We start from the raw sequence: 26,953 nt of genomic DNA on the forward strand, positions 1-26,953 counted from the left end.
ATATCTTTAATTATCTGACAGTCTTTGATTATACAACAACTGCACCAATCAAATCTAGGCCACGGGCAAGCTCAAGTCTACTGGTACTGGTGAAAATGTGTGTTTGTGCAAGTCTCTGGGTGGTGTCTCATTCAGCCTGACCAGCTACTGTATAGAGTATGTTTGTTTGTGTTTACTACAGTCATTTACCACACTGGCAACATGATGGACACACTCTTAATGCTTAACATTATATTTCCATTTAATAAAAGCTCATCAAAACACGGTCACACGGAGAAAACAATATCAGCTAAAGGGAAATATGAATGAGGAAAGGGTGAAAGGATCCTCTTTTCAGACATACGAAAGTTTTCAAAACCCTGAAAAAGCAGATTCATCTTAATCAGTAAAGTCTGTTCATACAATAAGGATAAATATAATGACAATATGTGCATCATACTGTTCATGTAACTACACACATCTTCAGTAAATATTATACAACATTAAACATTTAAACCCTCACGATTGATTAAGATAATAGAGAAATATAAATGCATAAAGAGACCTGCAATGTGTTTTACATTAAATACATAACATTATATTAAAGGACATCACTGTCGGGTGACTTACAAAATCTGACAAGGGCCTTTCTGAGTCTGAGTACATTTAAAAGAAAAATATAAGAAACTCAGTGTTGTGTAAAGGGATGCTGTTTAAAACAGTCCACATGTAGTGATGGCTTCATTCAGCACATCATCCAGTTCAGTGCTTCATGTGTGTGTTGCGAGGTTCCAGCACAGATCGGGGTAACGGGGTGTTGTGGCTTGGCATTGGATGGCAGAGGGGTGTTGTGGACGAAAGTGAAGAGGGTTGGGGAGTTGCGGATGTAAGTGAAAATGAACAGCGGATGGAAGGGGAGGGCGGTTGAGCAGGGGGATCAGTAAAATGAGGTGCCATATCAGATTTTAAAGGTGCCGGTGCCGGATCCGGATCCGGTGTGTTTCGGCACAATTTAAGCCCTGAGCAAGTCTACTTATTTACTTATTTAAATGCATGTAAATATGTGTTTGTTCAGTTTGTGTATTCATTTCAGGGTGATGCAGTGGCGCAGTAGGTAGTGCTGTCGCTTCACAGCAAGAAGGTCGCTGGTTTGAGCCTCAGCTGGGTAAGTTGGCATTTCTGTGTGGAGTTTGCATGTTCTCCCCGTGTTCATGTGGGTTTCCTCCAGGTGTGTGAGTGTGTGTGTGTTCGTGTTTGTGTGTGTGAATGACTGTGTGTGGATGTTTCCCAGTGATGGGTTGCAGCTGAAGGGCATCCGCTGTGTAAAACATATGCTGGATAAGTTGATGGTTCATTCCACTGTGGCGACCTCAGATTAATAAAGCTTCAATAATAAAACTAAGCTGGAAAGAAAACCAACAAATATTGATTTCAGTAAAATTACTAATAGGCAAATGTTTATGATTTATGCACAGTACAGCTTATAAAGTCCTGTTCTCAGTCTTGTAGTAAATATATAGTATATGACAGACTTGCTTTGTCTTACCAAACAAGGGGATCCAACGCATTTCAAACCTTAAATAAAGGTAGTATTTGTATATTAATGATTTTTTTTAATTAATACACTCATCCTGCATAAATCGACTGATATTGTACAAAATTCCCTGCAGAAGTGGCCAATATTATCCACAGATTGTGTCTGGCTCTAATGATGGGTGAGTATTAAACTCTGCTGCAGTTGACATGTTAAAGAGGAGGGTTTCTAACAGTTCAGAGTCATCAATCTTGCCTACTGGAATCTGTTTTTAAGGTTGTCTGCTTGGTAAATCTGCTCCTCGTGTGTGTTCATATCAGCCTCAGACTGTGGTGAAGCAGTGGTGTCAGAAAGCAAATCCTCCACAGTCGAAGGCGTCGAAGTCAGAGTCTCCCTCGAAGTCGAAGCTGTTGAAGTGCGGAGACTCGATGGCTTGGCTACAGGCGTGGTATGAGGCGCCGCTGTCCGAGAAGCCGGTGGAGTGGCTGATGTCTGGAGCGCGGACGACCATGTTGGAGCTGGCTGCAGTGGGGGGGCAGGAGTTCAGGTATCCCAGAGCAGAGGACGCAGCCGCTCCACCCATCAGCAAACACACCGCTCGGACGGCCCGCGCATCGCTGCTGTTCCCGTGCCGGAGGCAGTCCGAGGAGTGCAGAGCTGGAGCTGGAGCTGGAGCCAAGGTCGGGCTGCGTGGGGGACGCTGGGTAATACTGCCTGCAACACACACACACACACACACACACACACACACACACACACACACACACACACACACACACACACACACACGCGGCCATATGAAGATGCAGACCCTGACCAAAGTGCTAACAAACACACAATGTGCCACACACTAGACTTGATCATTATTAACAGGCTGCTGAGTATTGAATCTCAGTTCTGATGTTGATTTTCACCCGTCTGCTCGTTATTTTATGTTCCAGATCTGAGGTGAGCCCTGCTGCTGCTTTCAGTCTAATACGTGTCAGGTAAAAGGATATTTAAACTCCCGCTGGGAGCACTGAACACTGAATATACTCAGCCGCTGAGCTGATCTCTGTCATAGTCTATGCTGTTGTTCTGTCACGATGTTGCAGAAACAGAAAGCATTTCTAAAAGAGACATTAAAAACTCCTTTTATGATGGGAAAGAGGCGTGTTTTTAGGTCATGGTGTGAGGTAACACTTTAGTTTAACGATTGACAATTTACACCATTTACTAACGGCCCATTATCTGCCTGTTTAAGATGATAACTGTATGACTTTACTTGACATGCTTTTTTGTTTATATTTAATTCTACTTAATATTAATTATACATAAAAGTCTTAGTTAGGTTAGTTATGTCTTACTGTGTACTTTAATGTGTTTGACCAAACAGATGTTTGATTTAGCCTATGATCACAGTAATCATGGACCTGCGGTGTGCCTCTGTAATGACAGATGGGCTGTTCTTTAATGTCCTGTTAAACAAGACATTATTAGAAAATAACTCTACTAGACCTTTAGATAATATTGATGGTGTGAAATATGGGTGGAGGAAATCACAGTGTTCCTTCAGGTGTAGATGAATGCATTTATGCCTTTTACTGTGTATTACTGAACACTCAAAGCACTTTACATTTTACACCTCAGACATTCACATGACTGATATTCTGTGTTTATTATGTCTGTAGTCATTCTTCTGGGGAAACTGTCTCTGGTAACCTAAACATAGCAGTTTTACTACATATACAGATATCTGCATTGAGCACATGTCATGTGCCTGTGTTCAGCTCTTTACTGAGCAAATGTTTGATTTTTAACAGCAGCATTTTAACAGAAATGTTAGGACGTGTTAACACTCATGAATGCAATATGAACTAATAAAATCTCTCGATGAACTAGAAATAGATTAAAATAAGATTTAGATTTTTTTTCCCAAGAGCAAAACTGTTTGAATTAAATATTAGTGTAAGCTCTGGTCTTACAGCAATCACCAGCGAAAGACAGACAAAATACTGCACATAGCTGAAAGAATAAGCAGGAAAAAATTGAAAAACATGCTTAAGAGATTACAGTGCACATACACACACACACACACACACACAGAGAGAGAGAGAGAGAGAGAGATTATCGCTGAACAACTGACCTTACAGGAGATTTTTCTCCTTCAATCAGTTGCATGTAAGGATTATTTATTCTGGCTGTGCCAAAGTGCTCTAATAAAACACAAAGGCCCGAACAGGGATGATTTCTGCTTTTACCCTGATATACTCCATCATCCTGAACAGAAAGAGGGTTCATCACTTCACCTGTGTCTGCAGGAGCTGTACTTCAAAAGTTGACAACTAGAAGCCACTAATGTTGAGCTATCACTGCAGTAATGTCATTCTGTACGCAATAAATAAACGTATATGACGAAATCACTATTACCTGCACTGTTTATCAGTGATTTCAAGAAGTAAAATGTGATTGAGTGTGGCAGCGGTGTCTGTGTCTATAGTCTGTGTTAGTAGAGCTGAGAAACAGAGATAGAATAAAACAGGAAGAGGATCAGATCGTTTCCACTGCATCTAATCACATTGAGTTGAACCCAGTGAAAATTGGATCATACTGCGTCACGGCGAGGTAAATCATTTCATGTTGGCTGCCGCTTCATGTGTGTCTTTCATATATCGTATCATTGAGATGTGTATGCTATCAGCCTGAGTTCTGAGATTCACATCTCTAATGTCTGCACATCTGCTTAGACATGATCAGAACAAGAATCATTTGCGGACATGCTGAAAGAAAGTTTCAGGATCACAGTTTGGTCCCAAAATATGCATTTAATGTCATCTGAAATGTTTATGCTTTGCTTCTCTCCTTCAAACCCCTAGGTTTTGCCTATTTAGCAGCAAGAAGTTTTTTTAGGTATTTAAATGAAGCAGTTTTGACTGTGCATGTCAATGATGGCCAAATGGTAAAAACAATAACCCTCTAAAAATGTAGTAATGTCCCCATTATCTGCAGGGGGGCCACAGCCACACTACAGGCCACTCACACACCACTTGAACTACAATGACCATAATGCTTTGCACTTACACACCTGAGATAGTGTAACCGTCCTGACTCTGATCTCTCACACACACACACACACACACACACACACACACACACACACACACACACACACACACACACACAGCTGCAGGACATCACACACACAGACACTACACCACTTACACTCACATCATGGATCACATTAATGGTCCAAATCTTTTTTAATCTGTGATTTGTGCTGACTCAAAGTCAATCAGAGTATCTTTATATTTCGAGGCCTGTGATTGGCTGTTGGCCACTGCTGTCCCGCCTCCTTCTGCACATCCATTATAAACTCCTAGAGAGGAAGTTAAGATTTGTTCATGGTTTGGTTTTGTCAACTCAGAAGAAACCCTCCAGCAGCAGGACAGCTCAGGTGTGTATATCAGAGACTCACCTCTGTGCCTGAAGGAGTTTTCTCTGGAGCGCAGGAGTGGCGAGTTCAGGTGTGGTGAAGACGGATCTCTGTCGCTGGACAGGTCTGACAGCGTCTCTCTGTCTGTGATGCACGGCGTGATGCTCTGCTGTCTCTTCAGGGCGAGTGGAGATGTCACCCCCTGAACACACACACAGCACACACTGAAATATACCCTAATCTCAGCGCTTTCCGAATCCCGAGATTAAAGATGGAGAGCGCTCGGTTCATCTCTCGTGGGAGATTACAACACTTATCATTGATATAGGATCTGGCAAAGACTCGGACACGTGACGATTATACAACATTCATTGGGAATAATCCTGTGTTCTGGCCCTGGGTGAAAGACACAAGGACTGGGAGGGCATACAGTGTTTATTTTCTCATCAAATATATATACAGTATATCAGAAAAATGAAGTGTTGTGCTGTAATCACATGTTGTGTTTTCAACTGTACGGAAACGGGAGAGAAACTAGCAGGAGACTAAACGTGCAAAAATATTTTAAACAAAGCAAACTGAACTGTGAAACAAATCATGAAAACCAAAGACTTTCACTCAAAATGACGCAAAAAAAATTAGAAAATTATATTGTTAAATATATGCTCATCTTTATTAAGAAATTTATGTTTTGTATTTGAAATATATGTATTTTATGATATATAAATATATTTTATAAGAACTATTAAAAGCCAATATCTTGATAAAAGGAACGCTATTGTTATGGTTATCAGCGATGTAGTGGTTGCAGATCGCTAACGGGTTTTCTTTGCCTTGTCCTACTGTGTACTGAGCCATGTTTGTTTGTTTGTTTGTTTGTTTACGTTGCCTGCTGCCTCCCTGCATTGACGATTCACCTGTAATTCGACCATGACTCTGGATTCCCTGTGTACAAATGTTTGCCCCCGATTGTGATCATTGCACATCTGTCCAATCTCAATAAACATTCATGAGGAATACACCAAGCTGCTGGTTCAGGAGGATTCCACCACTGAGATCGTTCTAGGGTGCCAGTGGTTTGTTTCCCACAGTCCATCCATCGATTAGGTCACTGGAGAAGTCATATCTTCCTGAATCTTTGTGTCCTGCTCGGACTATCCCCTTGAACTCTGTGTTCATTGCAATTCCCCTTCAAAATTAATTTGTCAAATTTGTCAGTAACTCCACTTCTGTGATGTTTTCTGCCCAAAATGACCCTCACAACTTCCACCTCACAGACACTTGAAGACCCTGCAAACTGAAGCTCCCTCCTGGTAAATTCCGATCCGCAAAACCCTGTGCTGTGGAAGGAGATGCCTCTATGTACAGAGTAGGAGCTGTTCTTTCACAGCAGCAAGAGAACCTTATGACTCTGTGCATGCGCATTCCCACTCCCTCAAACTTTCCTCGGCAGAGCAGAACTACAGCACTGGGAATGGTGAGATACTGGTCATCAAAGCAGCTCTGGAAGAATATCTGGACACTGGTTGAATGGAGCAAAACCCATAATCTTGGTTCCATAAATACTAAAGCTGACACTGTGTCTAGAATGCATACCCCTGACAAATCTCCTGGAGATCCAGACCCCATTCACCCAGCAAAGGCTTGGGCATATTGACGGAAGCCTGGAATGCATGATCATGAAGGAGGGAACTGCTTACTCTGTAAAGGAAATCCTGTCATGGGCTAAATTGGAAGACTTGGGTTGACTGGGAAGGACCCAAGGAGAGATCATGAGTCCCCAGGAATGACATTCTCGGCCCCTGACAGAGTTCCACTATAAAAGTTCCTACTCACTCATTGTCTGGTCTCCTTGTCATCCTTGTCTCAGACTCTTACATGACTTATGCTCCAGGAATCTCCTTCTTTGCTGATGCTGATCTCCTTCATCGACGCCCTGTGCTCCTGTCAGTGTCACAGCCATCCTGATCCTTTACTCTGGTAATCCAAATGCTTTCTAATATCATCATTGAACTTATCCAGCTGTACAATATCTGCAATAAACCCGTCTGTTCCAACCAATACTTGTCTGAGTCCTGTCCATTGCAGCAATAATTGATGAGTATAAAAGATTAATGAATAATAATAATAATAGAAGCTCACCTCCTTCACCTTCCTGAGGAGCTTCAGCCACTGACTGTAGGAGACAAACGAAGAGCTTTAGTTTATTTGCTGGACTAGTACATTAACTGTGTGTGTGTGTGTGTGTGTGTGTGTGTGTGTGTGTGTGTGTGTGTGTGTGTGTGTGTGTGTGTGTGTGTGTGTATGAGTAAGCAGAGAGAGAGAGAGAGAGAGAGAGAGAGAGAGAGACCTGCACTCCTCAGGCCCGTCCGCCAGCAGCAGAATGAACTTGTCCTGGTTCAGTATGATGGCGAAGCAGCAGTCTCTCCGGCCTCCAGGAGGCAGGCGCGGCAGGTCCAGGATTTCTCTGCCCTCAACTAGAGACTCACAGTGACTCTGCAGCGCCACCACCTGGTCAGCAGGAGCATCTGCATCTCGACACACCATCAGGTTTCCCTCCACAGTCAGTACCAGGTACTTCTCCTTCCACTGCTTGAACATGAAGCCCCCTTAGAGAAACACACACACACACACACAGGAAGTCTGAGAAACGTGAGATAATTGTGGAAAATTGTGTTCAGTGTTGGAGGTAAATTAAATAATCAGATAAGAATTCATTAAAGTAACACATTTATTCATCATTTCTCAGAAAAGAAGAGCATTTACTATATTATTGAGAATATTGACAAAAGTAATGTATGTGATTTGTTTTCCGGAGCAGGAAGGTGTCGATGTGCTCATCTGGCTAGATTTGGCACAGTTTTCCCCAGATCACACCTCAGGTTGGGCATTACCTTCATCATCACTTCTGGAAACTAATAGAGCTGACGGAGCATTCACTAAACTTAATCTGTCACAAACATGGTGCAAAAAGAAAAGGTATAAAGTCATGCAAATGCACATACCGTTAACACAACTACAGACTGATAAAGACCTCGCCTGGACTCATTTTCAAGTCCCAAAACAAGGACGTGTCTGGGTAAAGAGGACGTTACATGAGTCTTTAACCATCGCATCTCTCAGCACATGCTGTTGCTGGACTGCCTCCATTGTCCTCATTTGTAAATGGCTCTGGATAAAAGCATCTGCTGAAGGATTAAATGTAAACGTAGAGGGATATGCATCTGTCTGATTCATAGCAGGCTCATAGGAAATAAGCCACTGCTAAGCATAAAGACAATACATTACATTCACTTATCGAGGCTGAGCCTGAAGTGTGTCATTATCCCAGATTTCAGTTCAGCTTTTTCCTTTCTATTTGTTTTTATTATTTTGTTTGTAACAGAAATCCTGATATTGGCACAAATACCAGCAGATAATACTGATTATCAATAATGCCTTTAAAAGCCATTCATGATATTGAGGATATTTTAATAGAAATGGGTCATTCAAGGTGGATAATTAAAAGGAAAAAGATGATATAATGTGAGTATATATATATATATATATATATATATATATATATATATATATATATATATATATATATATATATATCTCATGTAGCACTCGATGTAATATATATATATATATATATATAAATTCATTCATTCATTTTCTTTTCAGCTTAGTCCCTTTATTAATCCCCGGTCGCCACAGCAGAATGAACCGCCAACTAGTACTTCATGTTATTTTCGTTTCCTGATTTTAATAGAAATGGGTCATTCAAGGTGGATAATTAAAAGGAAAAAGATGATATAATGTGAGTATATATATATATATATATATATATATATATATATATATATATATATATATCTCATGTAGCACTCGATGTATATATATATATATATATATAAATTCATTCATTCATTTTCTTTTCAGCTTAGTCCCTTTATTAATCCCCGGTCGCCACAGCAGAATGAACCGCCAACTAGTACTTCATGATATTTTCGTTTCCTGATATCTTTATCTTCTAAAATACTTGTTAAAATGAATGTTTTTCAGAGCAGAGATTGAAAGTGTTATTTACTGCTCCAGGATTGAAGATTAAAGCTTTATCTTTATCTCGCTCCCACACACACACATGCACACACACACACACACACACACACACACACGCACGCACACACACAAGCGCACACACACACACCTGTTTTTCTGTCTTGCTCACAGATGCAGCAGATGATGTCATTTCCTCTGAGCGTCCGTCAGTGTGTTCTGATGCTAACAGCTCTTATGATTTAACACTGCTGATAAACACTGATGAGTTGTTAATGTCATTATTAACACACATAATTCAGTGTATTACTGTATGTTTACTCCTCTTCAATCAAACATGAGTGAACATTATTAGCGTTAAATCATCATTTTCATCAGTCGCAGGATTAATTACACTCAGATCTGTGACCATCTTCAGTGTTGAACTGAGAAATGAATTAATTCACTTTATACATGAACAACATGCTAGACAGCACGACGGCTGTAATATTTCCCATTGATGACGCGTCACATCCTAAAGCAGGTCTCTGTAAATGTTTGCTGATGCTGAATTATAGGACAGTGTTTACATCGAGTGCTACATGAGTCAATAATCATCATCAGACGCTTGAACATGCTCAGATCCTAAATGTGTTGAAATTTAGAGTAAATGCGCATTCCATATTCTGTTTTACTAGTAAACTATAATGGTGATGAATGTAGACTTGCTAATACTGAAAAAGCTGTTCATATTTCGGTAGCATTGCACATTGACAGGAGTCAGATTTACGAGCTTTTTAAGACAGTGATGAATGATGAATGAAATCTCAGACATATACGCGGCTAAACACTAAAGGTTCTCTAAAAGCCAGTGCAAAAATTTTTATTTCCCTGTTAAAATGCTAATTCAGTCATATCACAGCCACACATCTTTAAATGATGTGTCAAACAAGCGAACTGTAGTGGCGTACATACACATGTTTTCAACAACAGAGTTGAGTTTTTCCCCCTGCAGGTGAACAGAACGAAACGGCGAAACACGAGAAGCAGCAGACGAGTAAAACACACAGGACAAATAAACAGAGCACTAAACACTCGCCGCCATTAACACAGAGCCTCTCATCCCAAAAGCACATTCAGAGAGATCAAGGCCTACCGAGGAGAATTAAACCCCAAACAGAGTTCAAATACATCTTCTGGTACAGGTGTTGTTGAGGACTGGACGAGTGCCGGCCTGATTGAGTGGGTTTACATGAACAGGACAGTTAAGACCAGTCTACACTGATATAAGACCTGCAACATCTTATTTTTAATGTAAGACATTTAATTACAGACCCTGGTGAATCAGTCTCAGTCCTCGAGTCAGAATCTGCGTTTATTGTCAGTATTCTGCAGTTGACCAATAACACACACAGCACAGGTTAAACGCTCTGCTTTATAGGGTCAGCTTTACTTGTGTTTGTTAGGATTGTGAGTTTTGTGATTGTCATCATCATCATCATCATCATTGACCTAAATACAGTTGTCGAGAGACAGAACAGCTGGAGCTGACCGACTTTACTCTGAACACAGATCAGGATCACAGATCTACAGCTGCAACATCTCCAAATCTATCAGAAATGAAGTGTTCAACCTGCTGTAATCTACATTTAATGTGTACAGAAACAAAGCTTCATCCTGACATCTCCAACATCTGATCCAATACAGATAAAGCAGTTCCAACTGTGACAGCGCAAAACATGCGCCCCTTACTCTGAGACTGTCCTGTGTCTGATCCAAATATCCATGAACTCTTAGATCAAGAAGTAGAGGATAGAGTCTAGTTTAACAACATTAACTGAGTTTCCTTAAAACAAGCACAACAATCTGCAACGGGTGAAGTGAAGTAAACTAATGTTATTATGAACAGCAGTATTGATCTGACCCATTATTCCTGAAAACAAGACACCGTCTCCTGCTGCTCTCGAAAACACGTCTTGATTCAAGAGTTCTTATATATGTGGACTAGACACTAGAATTTAGACTCAGAGTTAGAGCAGCCTTTTCTGTTTAAGAGTGTTTGCTCATCTTCAGACCATCCTTAAAATAAAACAGTGATAACAGATCATTTTCATAACACTTTAAACTGTTCAGTAGATCAAGCAGTGATCTTTCAGTGTGTGTGTGTGTGTGTGTGTGTGTGTGTGTGTATGAGAGAGTTTTACCATATTTGCGGAGGAATCCTCTGTGCACCACCGCTGCGCTCATCCCTGCGACACACACACTCCCGGCCGTAATCCACTCTCATTTAGGACATCCCAGGGATGAGGAGGGCACATCTGAGAGACAACACACACAGACACACGCAAAGAGAGACAGCAGACGCATCACATGCACACACAGCAGCCAATCACAGAAGAGGAGGAGAAAATCCCCTCTGCACACCACAGGATATGAACATGAGTACTTTTACCCAGCAGACACACACACACACACACACACACACACACACACACACACACACACAGTTATCAATATAAACTCAATACAACTGTCAGCTTTTTGAGTTTTATGTTGGATTAAGATGATTTATACCACACCTCAGCTGAGCGCTGCACTGTGATTGGCTGATGGTCACTCTCAGGTGTTTGGTTATTGTCAGATAAAAGCACAGGTAAAGTAGTTCCGGCAGGTTTAGAGCATATTACAGCCCCATATCACTCCGCTGAATGAGAAAAGAAGACAAAAGGAGGAGGAGATGAGGAGGACACTAGTGCTATACACAGGAGACACTTGAGGAGGACACACACCTGACTAATGTGGCCTCTGCGCACTCGCTTGTGTTGTATTTGTGCTCTAAGAGGCTGTAAAGGTCACTGAGGTTATTCTGCTGAACACTAGATGGCACAAACACATGTGTCTGAACACCACAGGCACACACACACACACACACACACACACACGCACACAACACACACACAACATGTCAACATAACGCTTCTCCAGGCAATGGACGCTTCTCCCCCTCCAGACTCCCCTCACACACACTTGTGTTCTTCTCTGTTTTCTGGAGATCACACTTGTGTTTTTACTTTTGTTTTTTCACATACACTGTGTTTATGTTTTTATGCTATTGTAACCCTCATAGAAACTGGTTTACCAAACGGTGTAGTCACCTGTGTGTTCCTGTAGAGGGCGCTCCCCAACTTCTAGAGAGGAAGCCAGGTTTTCTTTCCTTGTGTTGACAGAGTCAGTGAATGTTCCTGCAGATGCTTTGAGTTGATAAACTGGTGAATTGTGCTGTATTTATGTTCATTTGAGTGTATAAGTTAATCTTTATCCAGAACATCTCTTAAAACATCGACTGAACTGCACTTTTGATCATGTTGGTCTTTCTTCGGTGAGTGAGCAATGGTTAGCTAGTTACTGTAGTAAATCATTAACTTTAGCTAAGCAGAAGTTTTCATTGTTAAATTAATACAGGTTTCTGTTAAATACAAAACAATCAGGACATCTGATAATAGTGTACGAGTTAAATCATGCTTGGCATAAGAGTTATGAGACATGTTGAAGTTGTTAGCATTGTTTGCACTGATGCTACTGTGCTTTCATGTGTTAAGAGCTAGTTTAAGCTATATGCTAATTGTAGGCTGTGTGTAACTATATACTAGTGTCTAAATATTCATATAGAGAAGGAATAATGTAATTCAATTGAGTGGACAATTGGGTAATTGCATCTAACCATAAAATGATAACAAGACAAAAATTAAGAAAATACAACAGGGAAGCAGCGTGTAATGCTGTGAACACTCATATTGTTGTGTTGTGTTGTGTTGTGTTGTGTAATGCTGTGAACACTCATATTGTTGTGTTGTGTTGTGTTGTGTTCTGTAATGCTGTTAACACTCATATTGTTGTGTTGTGTTGTGTTGTGTTGTGTTGTGTTGTGTTGTGTAGTGTTGTGTTGTGTTGTGTAATGCTGTGAACACTCATATTGTTGTGTTGTGTTGTGTTGTGTTCTGTAATGCTGTTAACACTCATATTGTTGTGTTGTGTTGTGTTGTGTTGTGTTGTGTTGTGTTGTGTTGTGTAGTGTTGTGTTGTGTTGTGTAATGCTGTTAACACTCATATTGTTGTGTTGTGTTGTGTTGTGTTCTGTAATGCTGTTAACACTCATATTGTTGTGTTGTGTTGTGTTGTGTTGTGTTGTGTAGTGTAGTGTAGTGTTGTGTTGTGTTGTGTAATGCTGTTAACACTCATATTGTTGTGTTGTGTTGTGTTGTGTTGTGTTGTGTTGTGTAGTGTAGTGTAGTGTTGTGTTGTGTAATGCTGTTAACACTCATATTGTTGTGTAGTGTAGTGTTGTGTTGTGTAATGCTGTTAACACTCATATTGTTGTGTTGTGTTGTGTTGTGTTGTGTAGTGTAGTGTTGTGTTGTGTTGTGTTCTGTTCTGTAATGCTGTTAACACTCATATTGTTGTGTAGTGTAGTGTTGTGTTGTGTAATGCTGTTAACACTCATATTGTTGTGTAGTGTAGTGTTGTGTTGTGTAATGCTGTTAACACTCATATTGTTGTGTTGTGTTGTGTTGTGTTGTGTTGTGTTGTGTAGTGTAGTGTTGTGTTGTGTTGTGTTCTGTTCTGTAATGCTGTTAACACTCATATTGTTGTGTAGTGTAGTGTTGTGTTGTGTAATGCTGTTAACACTCATATTGTTGTGCTGTGCTGTGTTGTGTTGTGTTGTGTTGTGTTGTGTTGTGTTGTGTTGTGTTGTGTTGTGTTGTGTTGTGTAATGCAAGTCATTTTGAAACATGTTTGAGTAATAATTCAGTGCAGTCTCAGTGTATGTGTGGAGATTGGTTCCACTACATTAGGAGCTGAGCATGTGTTTCTCCTACACTGTGGAGTTTGTGTTTGTTTCTGTTGATGTGTAAAATGGAACTGAAGATGGCGAGTGCAGCCCAGTGAGTAGAGCGGTCATGACGTGACGTGGCCAGCCGTGAGGTCTGGTACAGTGTGAGCTGATCAGCTGAATCCTTCTTTAACCCAGCCGATAAGGAGATTCCTCTAGTTCATCAGTACCGGTAGGAATATTCCATTTATTCAACACCCCTACAACCAAGGAGTGGAAGCATTCATGTCAAATCCAAGTTGTGCTTTGGCTCCTGACTGTTGGACTGTTCGTATAGTGCACTGAGGATCTGATATTGAACTCTGACTCATTTAAGTGCAGGAAACCGGAGGAAACCCAACACAGGGAGAACATGCAAACTCCACACAGAAACACCAACTGACCCAGCCGAGACTAGAACCAGCGACCTTCTTGCTGTGAGGTGAATGTGCTACCCACTATGTCACCGCGCCACCAAATAGCACTCATTTCATGTCTTTTCTTTTGTTTGCTTATAGTACACTCGATGTTTATTGTGTGTTCTCTGCAATAAATCAGTCAATTGTTCAACTCCCTCATCCTTCATTAGGCTCCCCCTGTGGAACAGAGAGATATTGTGGTCCTCATGGTGCTGCTCCAGGTCTGAAAGTGCTACACTACAACACCAGTCATGTTTGGCCTAAAGCATTGTCAGTTTCCTCATGTGTTCAGTGTAGCTGCTCCTCCTGTCAGCAGATTACTGTCACTGTACTGAACTGTAGATCTCAGGAGAGCACAGAGCTGTAGATTTAGATCCAGTGTTGACCTGCTGTATCCAAACATTCCCCATTATGAAAGACGTGTTTGCCAGCGGATGTGAATGCTTCATTCTGCCGTGTGTTCATGCCATTGTGAGTGCAGATCTGTGTGTGCAGTTTAGAGAATTGTGTGTAGAGTTTTGATAAAAAGATGATGCTGTTTTAAAAATGTGTGTAGAGTTGGAAAAAACTAATGCAAACTGGGAGCTTTTCCAAGAGACGCCAGTTCATGAAGAAAGACGGAGACGCTAAAGAAGATTGTGTGTGTGTGTGTGTGTGTGTGTGTGTGTGTGTGTGTGTGTGTGTGTGTGTGTGTGTGTGTGTGTGTGTGTGTGTGTGTGTGTGTGACTCACTAGAGGGCACTACAGCTAAATGTACGCTCCACCAGCCATTCACCTGGAATACATCCCCCATCAGGCTTTGCTCCTATCCGGACACTGAATACACAGCACAGGTAACACACACACATAGCTGCTGATCATTGACACAGATGACACACACACCTCACATGGTTCTGTGTGGTGGTCTTTGCCGGTGTTTCTCGTTGTCTTGTTTCGCTCCGCTGCTGTTGATTCTGGGCTGTTCTTTTCCTGTTTGCTGGTCAGCACTGCCTGACCTTTATTAAACACGGCTGAACTCTGTCGCCACAGCACAGTTAATCACCACCACCAACATGGAGCCAAATAATCATTTATAATCAGATTGAGGGTTCAGTTAGATTGAGATGAAGGTTAAAGACGTGAACTCCTTCATCAGCTGCTCTGAGCTCATCAGACTGGGTCAGGTCTTTTACTCTGACAGACAGAAACGCTTCAGGTGTGTGTGTGGGCCGCTGCACTGTAGTAATGGGAGAAACCGCTTTCTGCACACTGGAGACACCTGCTGGACAAAACTGTAATGCTCAACAACTCACCTGCAAACATGACATCCAGAGGAGAAACCATCTGAGGCCCCAATGCTCGCAGTAAATGAGTGTTTGTGTTTGTGTTTGTGTGTGTTTGTGTGTGTGTGTGTGTGTGTGTGTGTGTGTGTGTGTGTGTGTATGTGTGTGTGTGTGTGTGTGTGAGTCAGGTATGTGTCCTCCTCAAGTGTCTCCTGTGTATAGCACTAGTGTCCTCCTCATCTCCTCCTCCTTCTGTCTTCTCTAATCATTCAGTGGAGTGATATGAGGCTGTAATATGCTCTAAACCTGCCGGAACTACTTTAGCTGTGCTTTTATCTGACAATAACCAAACACCTGAGAGTGACCATCAGCCAATCACAGTGCAGCGCTCAGCTGAGGTGTGAATATGAGTCTGAGACATTAGGAGTGATGTAAGCACACGTCAAGATTTGAGTAATCAGTTCAGGCCTGCAAGAACAGAAGCAGAGAGATGATGTGAAGCATGCGCTGTCAGACTCCAGGATCAGCTTCATATCCCTCTATAATAATCATCTGGACACTGGGCTGCAGATCTGACTCTTCATCACCGCTGTGCGTGTGTGTGTGTGTGTGTGTGTGTGTGTGTGTGTTGCATAATACCCCTCCGCCTCTGAGATTATCAGTGAACGCTCACGACAGATGCACAAACACACACATACACACACACACACACACACATCTGCTAATCCACACACTGAGGCTTACAGAGGAGTCCCAGGACTGATGAATCCTGCCGAACACAGACCCTGCAGGAGCAGCAGCGGGTCCAGACTATCAGCGCTCGGTCCTGCATGACCCAGGCTTCCCCCAAAACACCACAAGATGATGAACAAGAGGCTGATTGTGGAAAAACACAGAGCTGTTGAGTAAGGAGATTTCTGTAGGTCTGGGTTTGGCAGGCGTGTAGATAATTTCTGATTTGGAGATATATATGGCCATATATGAAGATGGGAAATTATAACTAGCACTCAGTTCAGTTCAGGGTTATTGTATAGCACTTTTCACAATAATTATTGATCCAACTGAACTTTATAAAGGTGCAGGTAATTATCAGAGCAGTGAAGGAGGAGTGTATATGCTGAGGGGTGTGGAAACATGTAAACTGCAGTTATAAAGTATATTCAGTGTCCTGTCCAAAGAGCTGATGTCTGTGTGGATAATAACACATGTTATGTGTATATATGTGATATGTGATGTGATGTGTGTGTGTGTGTGTGTGTGTGTGTGTGTGTGTGTGTGTGTGTGTGTGTGTGTGTGTGTGTGTGTGTGTGTGTGTGTGTGTGTGTGTGTGTGTGTGTGTGTATATTTGAACATATATGTACATATTTGTAATCCCAATGGTTGAAGAATTAAACAACCATTTCTGCACTGTTCTGAAATATGTGTTGCGTATATTTAATATCTATGAAGTCCACATATGAACATGTACGTTCTGCATGTAATTTGCATATCTCGCCATATATCAGATTTCTCTTCAAGTCTCATATAGTTAATTTTGATACATTCACAACTGTTCATGATGGACTATAGCTTCACAAAAATAGTTTTCTCCGTCGTCCTACATGACATAATACAGGCATTTACTGTAAAATATAGTGTTTCTGAAGCATACTACAGTGTATTATCCTGTGTTATAGTGTTTCCAGCTCTGTGTTGATGAATGCTGCAGAGTACTGTACTGTTAACTATAGTGTACTGATCAACTGTAGTAAACACTGTAGTGGAGCAGTTGTGTTATCAGCCAGAAGGTGGCGCGCACACACACACACACACACACACACACCGTAATCTCTGCAGCTCGGTCTGTCTTCCGCTCAGTCTGTAAATCATGTCTGTGTGGAGTGTAAACAGAGCTCTGATGATGTGAGGTGAGCAGTGTGTGCTGAATCCTCAGAGTTTCAGGTGTTACTGAAGCTGCAGATGGAGACCTCGACATGGAGACCGTCTCTTATCCCTTACTCAAGAAAACTAGATCCCTTAAAGACACACAGTTTTAAGACTGTTGCAAAAGAGGGGAGATAATACTGATGGGAGATGACTAGCGAGAGCATTGTAGATCTGACATGACTTGACTGCTGCTGTTCTAGACACTGATGCAGGAGCAGTCTGAGCTCATCATCCCTGATCAGGGAATATCATCAAACACTCAGAGTCATGAGCACACTTACAATGATGTCCAAGTGTGTACAGTGTAGTGTGATCCTCCGGTGTGTGTGTGTGTGAGTGCGTGTGTGTGTGTGTGTGCGTGCGTGTGTGTAGTGTGATATGCATCCTCAGTATGCATACAGTATGTATGCATACTGACACACTGTAATTGTGTTGATGCTGGAACATCTTCAGCTTTCATCTGATCACAGCTCAGGTTACCTGCAGTTCAGGTTTACCTGCACACAGACAGAGAGAGAGAGAGAGAGAGAGAGAGAGAGAGAGACTGCTTGTGCTGTGATTGGGTAGAGCAGCGCAGGTTTATCAGTGCTGGACTAACTCTCAATCTAACTAACCCACATTAACCCAAATTTACCCAAACTAGTCCAAACTAACCCAAACTAGTCCACATTAACCCTAACTAACCCTAACTAGTCTACATTAACCCAAACTAGTCCACACTAACCCAAATTAACCCACACTAGTCCACACTAACTAGTCTCCCAAATCTCTGAGTTGATCCTTTCCCCTTTCTCAGACATTGAAGAGTGTGTTTGACACTGTGATGTGTGTATGTATTGTGATCCCTGTGTGTGTGTGTGTGTGTGTGTGTGTGTGTGTGTGTGTGTGTGTGTGTGTGTGTGTGTGTGTCTCCACTCCTGGTTTCTCCTGAAAGGCTTGGACACAATGGTCTCTTTCTCAGGCGGCTGCGTCTCCATTATAGACTCTGGGAAAACTGACGGACCCTCAGACTCCTCTTAAAGGGCCAGAGCAGCGCTGCAGCCATGGGAAACACACCGCACATGCATTATTCATGACACGCACACTCACACACATCACAGGGATCACAATACACAGACACACACTGAACACAGGAGACTTCAGTCTTATTTATGCAGGAAGAGCCACATTTTGTTCTTTACAGAACACACACACACACACACACACACACAGCAAAGGCTATATATAATAACTCTACGATACACAAGGTCTATAAGGATAAGCAGATGTGTAAAATGGTTCTGGATGTAATCATCAGAGGAGTTCAGAGCTCAGCTGTGGTCATGAACCCCTCCAGCATTCGCTTTATTTCACTCCACAAGCTCACGTTAGCTCTTGAACGTCTTGAACTGACTCAGACGTGTGCTGTAGGTGCTGTTGAACTGCTCTTCATTCTCTGATATGTCCAGGTAAAGCTACTCAATCAGACAATCCATCTCTAATAACTGTTCAGCAAGTTTAATTAATTAACTTTATTTATAGTCAAACTTTATTCACTGATATGGCTAAACTATCTTCGGTAAATCCTCACAGTATAGTTAGTCTGTCCAGGACATTGTCCAATGACTGTGGTGAATATATTTACTGTATTATAGAGTGAACAGTATATGGACACATGACTAGAGTTTGCTTGTTTTAAGATAAACTGTAAAAGTACAGCTTGTTTTTCAGTGTAGTTGTAAATGTAGCTGAAGTAATGTGTTTATATTTGACTTTGTACAGTGTAATGTAGTCCAACAGAGTTACTGATGAACCTTCCCTGTGGACGAGCAGTAAAGTCATTAATACAAGCAATAAACATTCATATAGCAGATTCTGTAAGTCAAAGATCAAGATTAAAACACTCTGATGCGGTTCATAATCTGCAGTGCTTTATGATCAGTGTGTAGTGTAAGGCAGTGTACTGTAGTTTAGTTAAACTGGCTGTAGACTGGATTAGTGTGTAGTGTAGTTCAGTTAAATTTAGTGTAGTCAGACCAGTGTGTAGTGTAGTGAAATTCAAATTAGATGTGTGTGTGTGTGTGTGTGTGTGTGTGTGTGTGTGTGTGTGTGTGTGTGTGTGTGTGTGTGTGTGTGTGTGTGTGTGTGTGTGTGTGTGTGTGTGTGTGTGTGTGTGTGTATTGAAGCAGCAGGAGGAGGAGGAGGCTGGACTGCAGGAATGTGAGTGTGTGTGAGTGTGTCTGAAGGGAAAGAAAGCAGTCCTGATGGGACAGAGCCGTTTTGGAGGCAAAAGGAAACTCTGGCACACAAATCCGCGTCGCGTTTCCAAAAATAACACACACACTGGCTGGAAAACCAGAGCCCGAGCGCTTTTGGGGTGTTTGCTCTCCGACAGCCCAAACTCACTTTGAGGAGGACTAAAAGTTTTTGAGCTGAGGAAAGCAGCGCTGCAGCGAGCGTCTGGACGCGGACTCCCACAGATGCGGGTGTGCGGGACTGAGCTCTTACAGAGGGGGCTTCTTCTGCTTCTTAACTGTTTCTGAAGGAACTTTATCACCGAGGAGTGGCTGACCTGACAGCGCAGTCTGATCTCTCTCACGGGCTGTGGAGATATGCGATGATGATGAAGAAGAAGATGAAGATGCAGAGCTCCGGTGGCCCCGCGGCTCTGAGCGGCTGCTGTGTCCGCTGGAGAGTGCGCTGTTCCGGGCTCTGCGCGCTGCTGATCGCCGCCGTCCTGCGCTGCTGCTCCGCGAACTCCGGTAACGATCACACTACACACACACACACATACACGCACGCACACACACATACCGGAGGATCACACTACACTGTTCACACACCTGTACACTCCTGGACATCATTGTAACTACCGCAATACAACCTTAACACATCCCCGCGCACTTACACTTACTTCAGATTGGAAATAGAGTCGGTCACTCACACCTTACAGTATTTCCAGCAGAGAGTATAAATGTTTGGATTGATAAACAGTAGATGAGTTGTTAACATGTAGATTATCATGAAGTCTTTTAGTAACTCGTCATTTAGTAAAATAAAACATCATTAATACACTATTTTAAAGCGACAGTACTCACAAAACTGAACACGTCATTTACTCTCCCCTGCTTCTTCACAACCTGTTTGAGTTTCTTTGCTGGAAAATGCTGGAACCACTGACCTCCACAGTGTTTGCTTTTCTGATATTCCTACTGTGTAAATCAGTGGTTACCAGGCTTTAATATTTTTCAAAATACACTTTACATGTTAAAGAAAAAAAAAAGATTACTGAAACTCATGAAAGTTTGGAAGCACCTATGGGTTAGGAAATCCTGAATAAAGTTTAATTCTGGGCTGAAATGTTCATATATATTAAGATTAACTGTAATAAATAGTGTAGTTTAGTGTTTAATACAGTAAACTGTGGTGTATTGTAGTGTACACTAAAACTGCGGTGTTGGCTCATTTGTTTACAGTTGCCAGAATTATTAAACGCTCTTTAATTTATTTATTTATTTATTTATTTTGTCTTTTCCAGTGTTTCCCAAATGATGTTTCTTAGATTCAGTTTCTCTCAGTGTTTCCTCTAATGTTTGTTCTTCTGGAGAAAGTCTTATTAGTTTCATTTGGGCTAGAATAAAATCAGTTTTTAATAGTGTTAAAGTCATGTTAAGCTCAATATTATTCACCCCTTCAGCAATATTAGTGTTGGATTGTCTCCAGAATAAACCACTGTTATACAATGACTTGCCTAATTACCCTAACTTTACCCTGATTACCCTAGTGAAATCTTTACATGTGACTGTGAGCTGAACACTAGTGTCTTGGAGAATATCTAGTCTAATATATGTGCTGTCATCATGGAGAAGAGGAAACACATCAGCTATCAGTCACTATGATTGGAGATGTGCTGGAGTAATCTACTCTCCGCTAAACAGAATCTGAGGGGAAATAAACAGGAGGTGAATAACTCTGACTTCAGCTGTTTTACTGTAGCAGTTGTGTTACCATAGCGACTGTGGCATCACCACAGCAGATTAATGCAGGTACTGATCTTCAGTAATAAACACACACTCCTGATTCAGGACATGGGTGAAGCGGAGCTCAGAGAGGCTCTGTGACAGGACACTTCCTATTACCATGGTGAACACACATCGCTCTCACCTTTTTTATTATAGGCTGTCACCTATATGTTATTATTTACACAACAACAGCATTGCATGACCTTAGCAACCCACCTGAACACCATAGCAACCACTCAGCATTACAGCGGCAGCTTTTGCATCTTCTTCAGCATTCCCTGTCCTTCAGGAGGTGTGTGTGTGTGTGTGTGTGTGTGTGTGTGTGTGTGTGTGTGTGTGTCTGTGTGTGTGTGTGTCTGTGTGTGTGTGTGTGTGTGTGCGCGCTGAGGACACATTGAGAGACATGACGTGGGTTATTTTTTAATGTAAGTCTTTATCAAAGTCTCATATCAGAGCGTGCAGACTGTGCAGACGGGCAGCCTAAACACACAGTAATGTGGGGCCAATATAAGGGAGAGCAAGTGTGTGTGTGTGTGTGTGTGTGTGTGTGTGTGTGAGGGGGCCATGATGGAGAAAGTCAGGGCCAGGGGGAAGAATGAGGGAGAAAACACCACAGGAAGGAGGAGCTAAGACTGGCGGAGACAGAAACATGGCTGTGTGTGTGTGTGTGTGTGTGTGTGTGTGTGTGTGTGTGTGTGTGTGTGTGTGTGTGTGTGTGTGTGTGTGTGTGTGTGTGTGTGTGTGTGTGTGTGTGTGTGTGTGTGTATACTGGGCTGGTAAAGTTTAGAGGTTGACTTTGACAGGAGTCTGTGGAACAGTATAAACAGTCTCTGAATGTGAGTCCAACACGAGCTGAACACTCCGCTTCTGCTTCCGCTTCTGCATCTGCATCTGGTTTTAGTTCTGGTTCTGGTTCTGGTTCTGGAGTAACAGTATTCTGCTTGTTTAAAGGAGAAGCTCTCTTCATCTGGCTCATCATTTCTGAACACAAGACTGTATTTCACTAGTCTAGAAAATGCTGACTGGTTTATGAATGTTAGGATACTGTGAGCAGACACACAGTGTGAGGGACATGCGCGTGTGCGTGTGTGTGCGTGTGTGTGCGTGTGTGTGTGTGTGTGTGTGTGTGTGTGTGTGTTACAGTGATCATATATTCTCTGTGAGCTGTTGATGGAGTGTGTTGAGGCAGGAGTGCTGTAGTTAATAGTGAACGTGTGTGTGTGTGTGTGTGTGTGTGTGTGTGTGTGTGTGTGTTCTCTAAGCTGGAGATGTTTATATTATCTAGCGCAGCTCAAATCCTCTACAGCTACTCACAGGAACACACTCTCCACCTCTGTGTGTGTTCTCTGTGTGAAGTCAGACTGTGTTTGTGTATCTCTGCACCTGAGGAGATGCTCTGAGAAATGTTCTGTATTCATGTGCTGTAGTGTGTGTTTGTGTGTGTGTGTGTGTGTGTGTGTGTGCGTGTGTGTGTGTGTGTGTGTGTGTGTGTGTGTGTGTGTGTGTGTGTGTGTGTGTGTGTGTGTGTGTGTGTGTGTGTGTGTGCGTGTGTGTGTGTGTGTGAGTCAGTGTTTCTGCATGTTTGTGGAGCGGATGAGGCATGGCAGGTCAGACCGGCTCAAAGCATCTCCACAGGGTCAAAGGTTAAGGGTCAGATTAGCCAATGACAGCTCTGAGACTCCCCAAATCTCGGCTGTGTCTGAAATCACCCCTACTGCCTTAATAGTGCACTAGTTGAGGGAGCAGCCGTTTCTAGTGGTGTCAGAAACCATAGTGGACATTCTGAAGAGCAATCAATCCCACAATGCACTGCAATAATGAGTCTACAACCCACACACACTAAACAGATGGAAAATACCCATAATGCGCTCTGAGTAGGTGGTACCTAAAGCACAATCCTACCAGTCAATAGTGTAAACTAAAATAATATTTAATACAGTGGTGTTTGTGTAGATGACAGACGTCAGACGTGTTTGCACCATTACTGACAGACAGCTCAGAGTGTTGAACAAGAAGATGAAGATATAATCCGTCTGAGGATTCATCACACAGAAGAACACAAACACATCTCCTCTGGTCAGGACTGCACCTTACTGGAGAAACCTGAGATTGGAAATTGTCATAGTCAGAGTAGACAGCTTCACCAGACGGCTTATATCGCTCTATTGGACATTGTTCTGGAGAGTCTAACAGTGTTCAGGTACACACATTCAACAATCACAACGCAACTAAACCCGGACTCTTAAATCAGTCAGCATTTCTAGACAAGCAGAGATACAGTGTTGAGTTCAGAAAACAGTGAGTTTCTCCTTAAAACAAGCCAAGTAATCTGCCAATAGCGAATGATGAAGCGGAATACTGCTGTCTTTAATCAGCAGGCATGAGCCGGTATAAGATTCTGACGGTATGATAACGCTGGACATAAATATCACTGTTTCACAGTCCTGCGGGATTGTGATCACGGCTCTAAAATATGCTCTTTTTAAATGTCTTTTTTTCGTTTAAACAATATTTTTATTCAGAGAAACATGCCATGCCGACATTGAAGCCTTCTTTACTGTAGTGGTGGGCAGAGCGAGGCTTCATCAGACACTAAAAGAGTGGAAGCAAACGTGTCGAAGCTTCGTAACGTGTTGAAACTCGTCTCTACAGCGACACCTAGTGCTCATGTTTATGTATTGCTCTGGAACAGCTTCAACAAAGAATGTTATAAATCGAGGATAGAAGTTCATTCAGACCCTGTCAATCACATGCAGATTCGCCAGGTCTCGAAATGACCAATGACCAATGCTTTCAACCGCTTTAGTCATGTGACCTCGGTGTGTTGGATCATGCTTGACTGCAGTGTTATAAAACACTTGCACTTCGGGAACTCAGCACTGTGTGGAAATGTCAGTTTAGCGTCAGCTGTTCTTATTTTACGGTGAGCTGAGACATGCAACGAGAAACACCAGCATATTGGGAAAAGATCTTCACTGGCTTGACAGCAGGAAACACCATGGACATGTTTCAAGGGGACCCAAAAACGAGACGGACCTGGCCGGGATTTGTTTATTGTGGTGTGGCTAGTGCTCAGTGAAGTAACGGGCGATCTTTGAAAGGTGTTTTTGTTCATTTTAACACCCTCATTACAACATTCCTTTTGTATATTATTTGCCTAAAATAATCTTAACCTGAATAGTTTGGTCCAGCACGGTTTTATGTCCTCTTGAAACATTTCCGCTGTGTTCTGTGCTGTCTGCATCTGCATGTGAAACTGATTAACATCTCTTCTTAATTTGCTGCTGTCTGTCGTATGTGTTTCTCAGATGTCAGTGTGTTAAACTCTCTCGGCCACTGTAAATATGAATAACTTTACTTCACTCGCGCTTTATTCCTTCACTCCTGCAAGTGCACCATATTAGTGGACTGCTGTAGGGAGCAGTGAATGAGTGTGTAGTGTGTAGGGGTGATTTGGGAAACAGCAGTGGGGAAGGCATTGGGAAGAGTTGTGTCTGCTGAAGCTCTACTGGCTAATGCTGGATTACGCGCTCTGCTGTCTCTCAGAGCTTGTTATCAGGCTGGAATGTGAAGCATTTCTGTTCTCCAGCAGATGGAAACACTGCGGAGGGAACCAGCGTGGCCATATTAGTGTGTGTGTGTGTGTGTGTGTGTGTGTGTGTGTGTGTGTGTGTGTGTGTGTGTGCGTGTGTGTTTGATAGAGCTGATTTACACTCTTCACATCTGAAAACACACGAGTGTTGGGTGTGTCTGAATACGTCCTCTACACACGTTCTGCACCTACAGTGGGTTTGAGGGGAGATTTATCTGGAGCTGAGCATCTCTCTGAGACGCACACACACACACACACACACACACACACACACACACACACACACACACACACACAATTCCCTTAAATGGCAGAAGTGGAGGAGGAGAGCACAGTCTCTGATGGCGTGGTTCAGCCTGGTACGGCTCACTTTGGGGGATTTTTCCACTGTGTACAGTACCAAGGGTTTAGCTCCTAGAGAGCCGTACTATTATTAAAGTGTGGATCCAGCACATACGCTGGAAAACCAACTGATGTTACCCAGAGTGTGTGTGTTGTCTCTAGTCCAAATATCTAAAAACTCTTAAATCAGTCGGCATTTTCTAGCAAACACAACATATTTTCAGAAATAATGATTTAGATTTTCATGAAAGCTAGCTCAATAGTCTTGTCTTCACTTTTGACATTACATGATTTTGCTTTCCCCGTTGGCAGATTATTTCTGCACGTGTGTAATAGTGTGCTGTGCTGTATTGTGTGTGACAGTGTTGTATATTGCGCTACAGAAACCCAGTCATAAACTGCAGCACATTCACTCTTACTCCACACACGTATCCCTCTATTATTTATTATACATTAAATCATTTTAAACTGCTCAAATGTCAATAAAAGTCGCTTTGTTAAACTGCAGAGTTGAGTATTTTCCCCACCAGAAGTGGACAGAGCAGAGATCATCACCCCATAACCACAGATAAACAGGAACACAGTCAACATGTGAGCGGTTCATCAGCAGATGTTGTGTAAGGTGTTGATCAGACTGATGTTAGTGGTGATCAGATCTGTACTGATAGTCACTCTGCTGTCTGTCTGTGTTTGTGCAGATCTGCGTTTTGTGGAGAGTCCGGGTAACGTGACCTCGTCTCTGGGGAAGCCGGTGTCTCTGCAGTGTGTCCTGCAGGCGTTCGGGCTGGATGAGGAGCCGCTGGACCTGCTGTGGCTGCGGGATGGCCGGACGCTGGAGTACGCCGACACCAACCAGATTCAGATGCTGGAAGAGGACCACAGCTGGACCGTCATCAGCAAACTCACGTACGTAACACTGATAGATAGATAGATAGATAGATAGATAGATAGATAGATAGATAGATAGATAGATAGATAGATAGATAGATAGATAGATGGATGGATGGATGGATGGATGGATGGATGGATGGATGGATGGATGGATGGATGGATGGATGGATGGATGGATGGATGGATGGATTGATGTAATATCCATGTTCTGGTTCCAGGATCGAGGAGGTGCAGCTCTTGGATATGGGTGCGTATCGGTGTGTGCTTTACTCTGGTGAAGAGGAGACGTGTTCTGCTGAGGGATATATCCAGCTGGAAGGTATGAATCTATTTCAGTCTGTCGTCAATAGTGTTTCCTTTGAATCCCCTTTGAGATGATACTCCTGATTCTGCTTAGAGTCTAGCCTGACGTAACTCTAGCTGTTCCCATCCTCTTATTTTTATCTGCATTTTGAAATATTGAATTTAAAAAGCCGAGATGTTTAGAAATAAAAAATGAGCAGAAAAACCTGCAGAAAACTGCGTGGGATCAACCTTTTCAATTCTATACAGATTGCCTAACCTGTGATGTAAGCAATATGACAGTTTAGCAGGAAGTGGTGATTTTGCTCAGTGTTGTTTGTCATTGGTTGCAAACGCTGACTTATTCACTAATGATTGATGTGTTATTCCAGTTTTCCTCAACTGTTTACACTGAAAGTAGCAT

At 42.3% G+C, this 26,953-nt stretch overlaps 2 protein-coding genes across 23 annotated transcripts in view; one reads left to right on the forward strand and one right to left on the reverse strand.

Annotated features, from left to right (window-relative positions):
* Window positions 1-223: 223 nt before the first annotated feature.
* Window positions 224-11,265, reverse strand: si:ch1073-83n3.2. 2 transcript variants are annotated; one of them, XM_087283442.1, is made up of 5 exons: window positions 11,150-11,265; window positions 7,276-7,534; window positions 7,068-7,101; window positions 4,968-5,127; window positions 224-2,227 (listed from the first exon to the last, which is right to left on the reverse strand). In XM_087283442.1, the coding sequence occupies exons 1-5, from the start codon at window positions 11,190-11,192 to the stop codon at window positions 1,860-1,862; spliced, it is 864 nt and encodes a 287-aa protein (XP_087139568.1). In that variant the 5' UTR covers window positions 11,193-11,265; the 3' UTR covers window positions 224-1,859. The 2 variants fall into 2 exon arrangements, with proteins under 2 accessions (XP_087139568.1, XP_087139569.1); XM_087283443.1 differs by lacking the exon at window positions 224-2,227 and adding an exon at window positions 4,298-4,868.
* Window positions 11,266-19,657: 8,392 nt separating this feature from the next.
* Window positions 19,658-26,953, forward strand: part of axl (AXL receptor tyrosine kinase) — a 35,472-nt gene continuing 28,176 nt past the window's right edge. For all 21 annotated transcript variants that reach the window (XR_015508866.1, XR_015508867.1, XR_015508868.1 and 18 more), the window contains exons 1-3: window positions 19,658-20,162; window positions 26,055-26,262; window positions 26,466-26,566. Coding sequence is in view for 6 of the 21 variants with exons in the window: in XM_087283437.1 (XP_087139563.1) it covers window positions 20,018-20,162; window positions 26,055-26,262; window positions 26,466-26,566 (454 nt within the window). In the remaining 15 variants the exon portion in view is untranslated. The remainder of the gene's footprint in view (window positions 20,163-26,054; window positions 26,263-26,465; window positions 26,567-26,953) is intronic.

This window comes from Danio rerio, chromosome 15 (genome assembly GCF_052040795.2).
Source record: "Danio rerio strain M-AB ecotype USA chromosome 15, GRCz13ab, whole genome shotgun sequence".
NCBI lineage: Eukaryota > Metazoa > Chordata > Actinopteri > Cypriniformes > Danionidae > Danio > Danio rerio.

Excerpts from the sequence above, each read along its gene's own strand:
- si:ch1073-83n3.2 (XM_087283442.1), bottom strand. The coding sequence starts at position 11,192 with ATGAGCGCAGCGGTGGTGCACAGAGGATTCCTCCGCAAATATG. Across the intron at positions 5,128-7,067 it reads TCCTCAGGAAGGTGAAGGAG|GGGGTGACATCTCCACTCGC; the intron begins GTGAGCTTCTAT and ends GTGTGTGTTCAG. Across the intron at positions 2,228-4,967 it reads AAACTCCTTCAGGCACAGAG|GCAGTATTACCCAGCGTCCC; the intron begins GTGAGTCTCTGA and ends TGTGTGTTGCAG.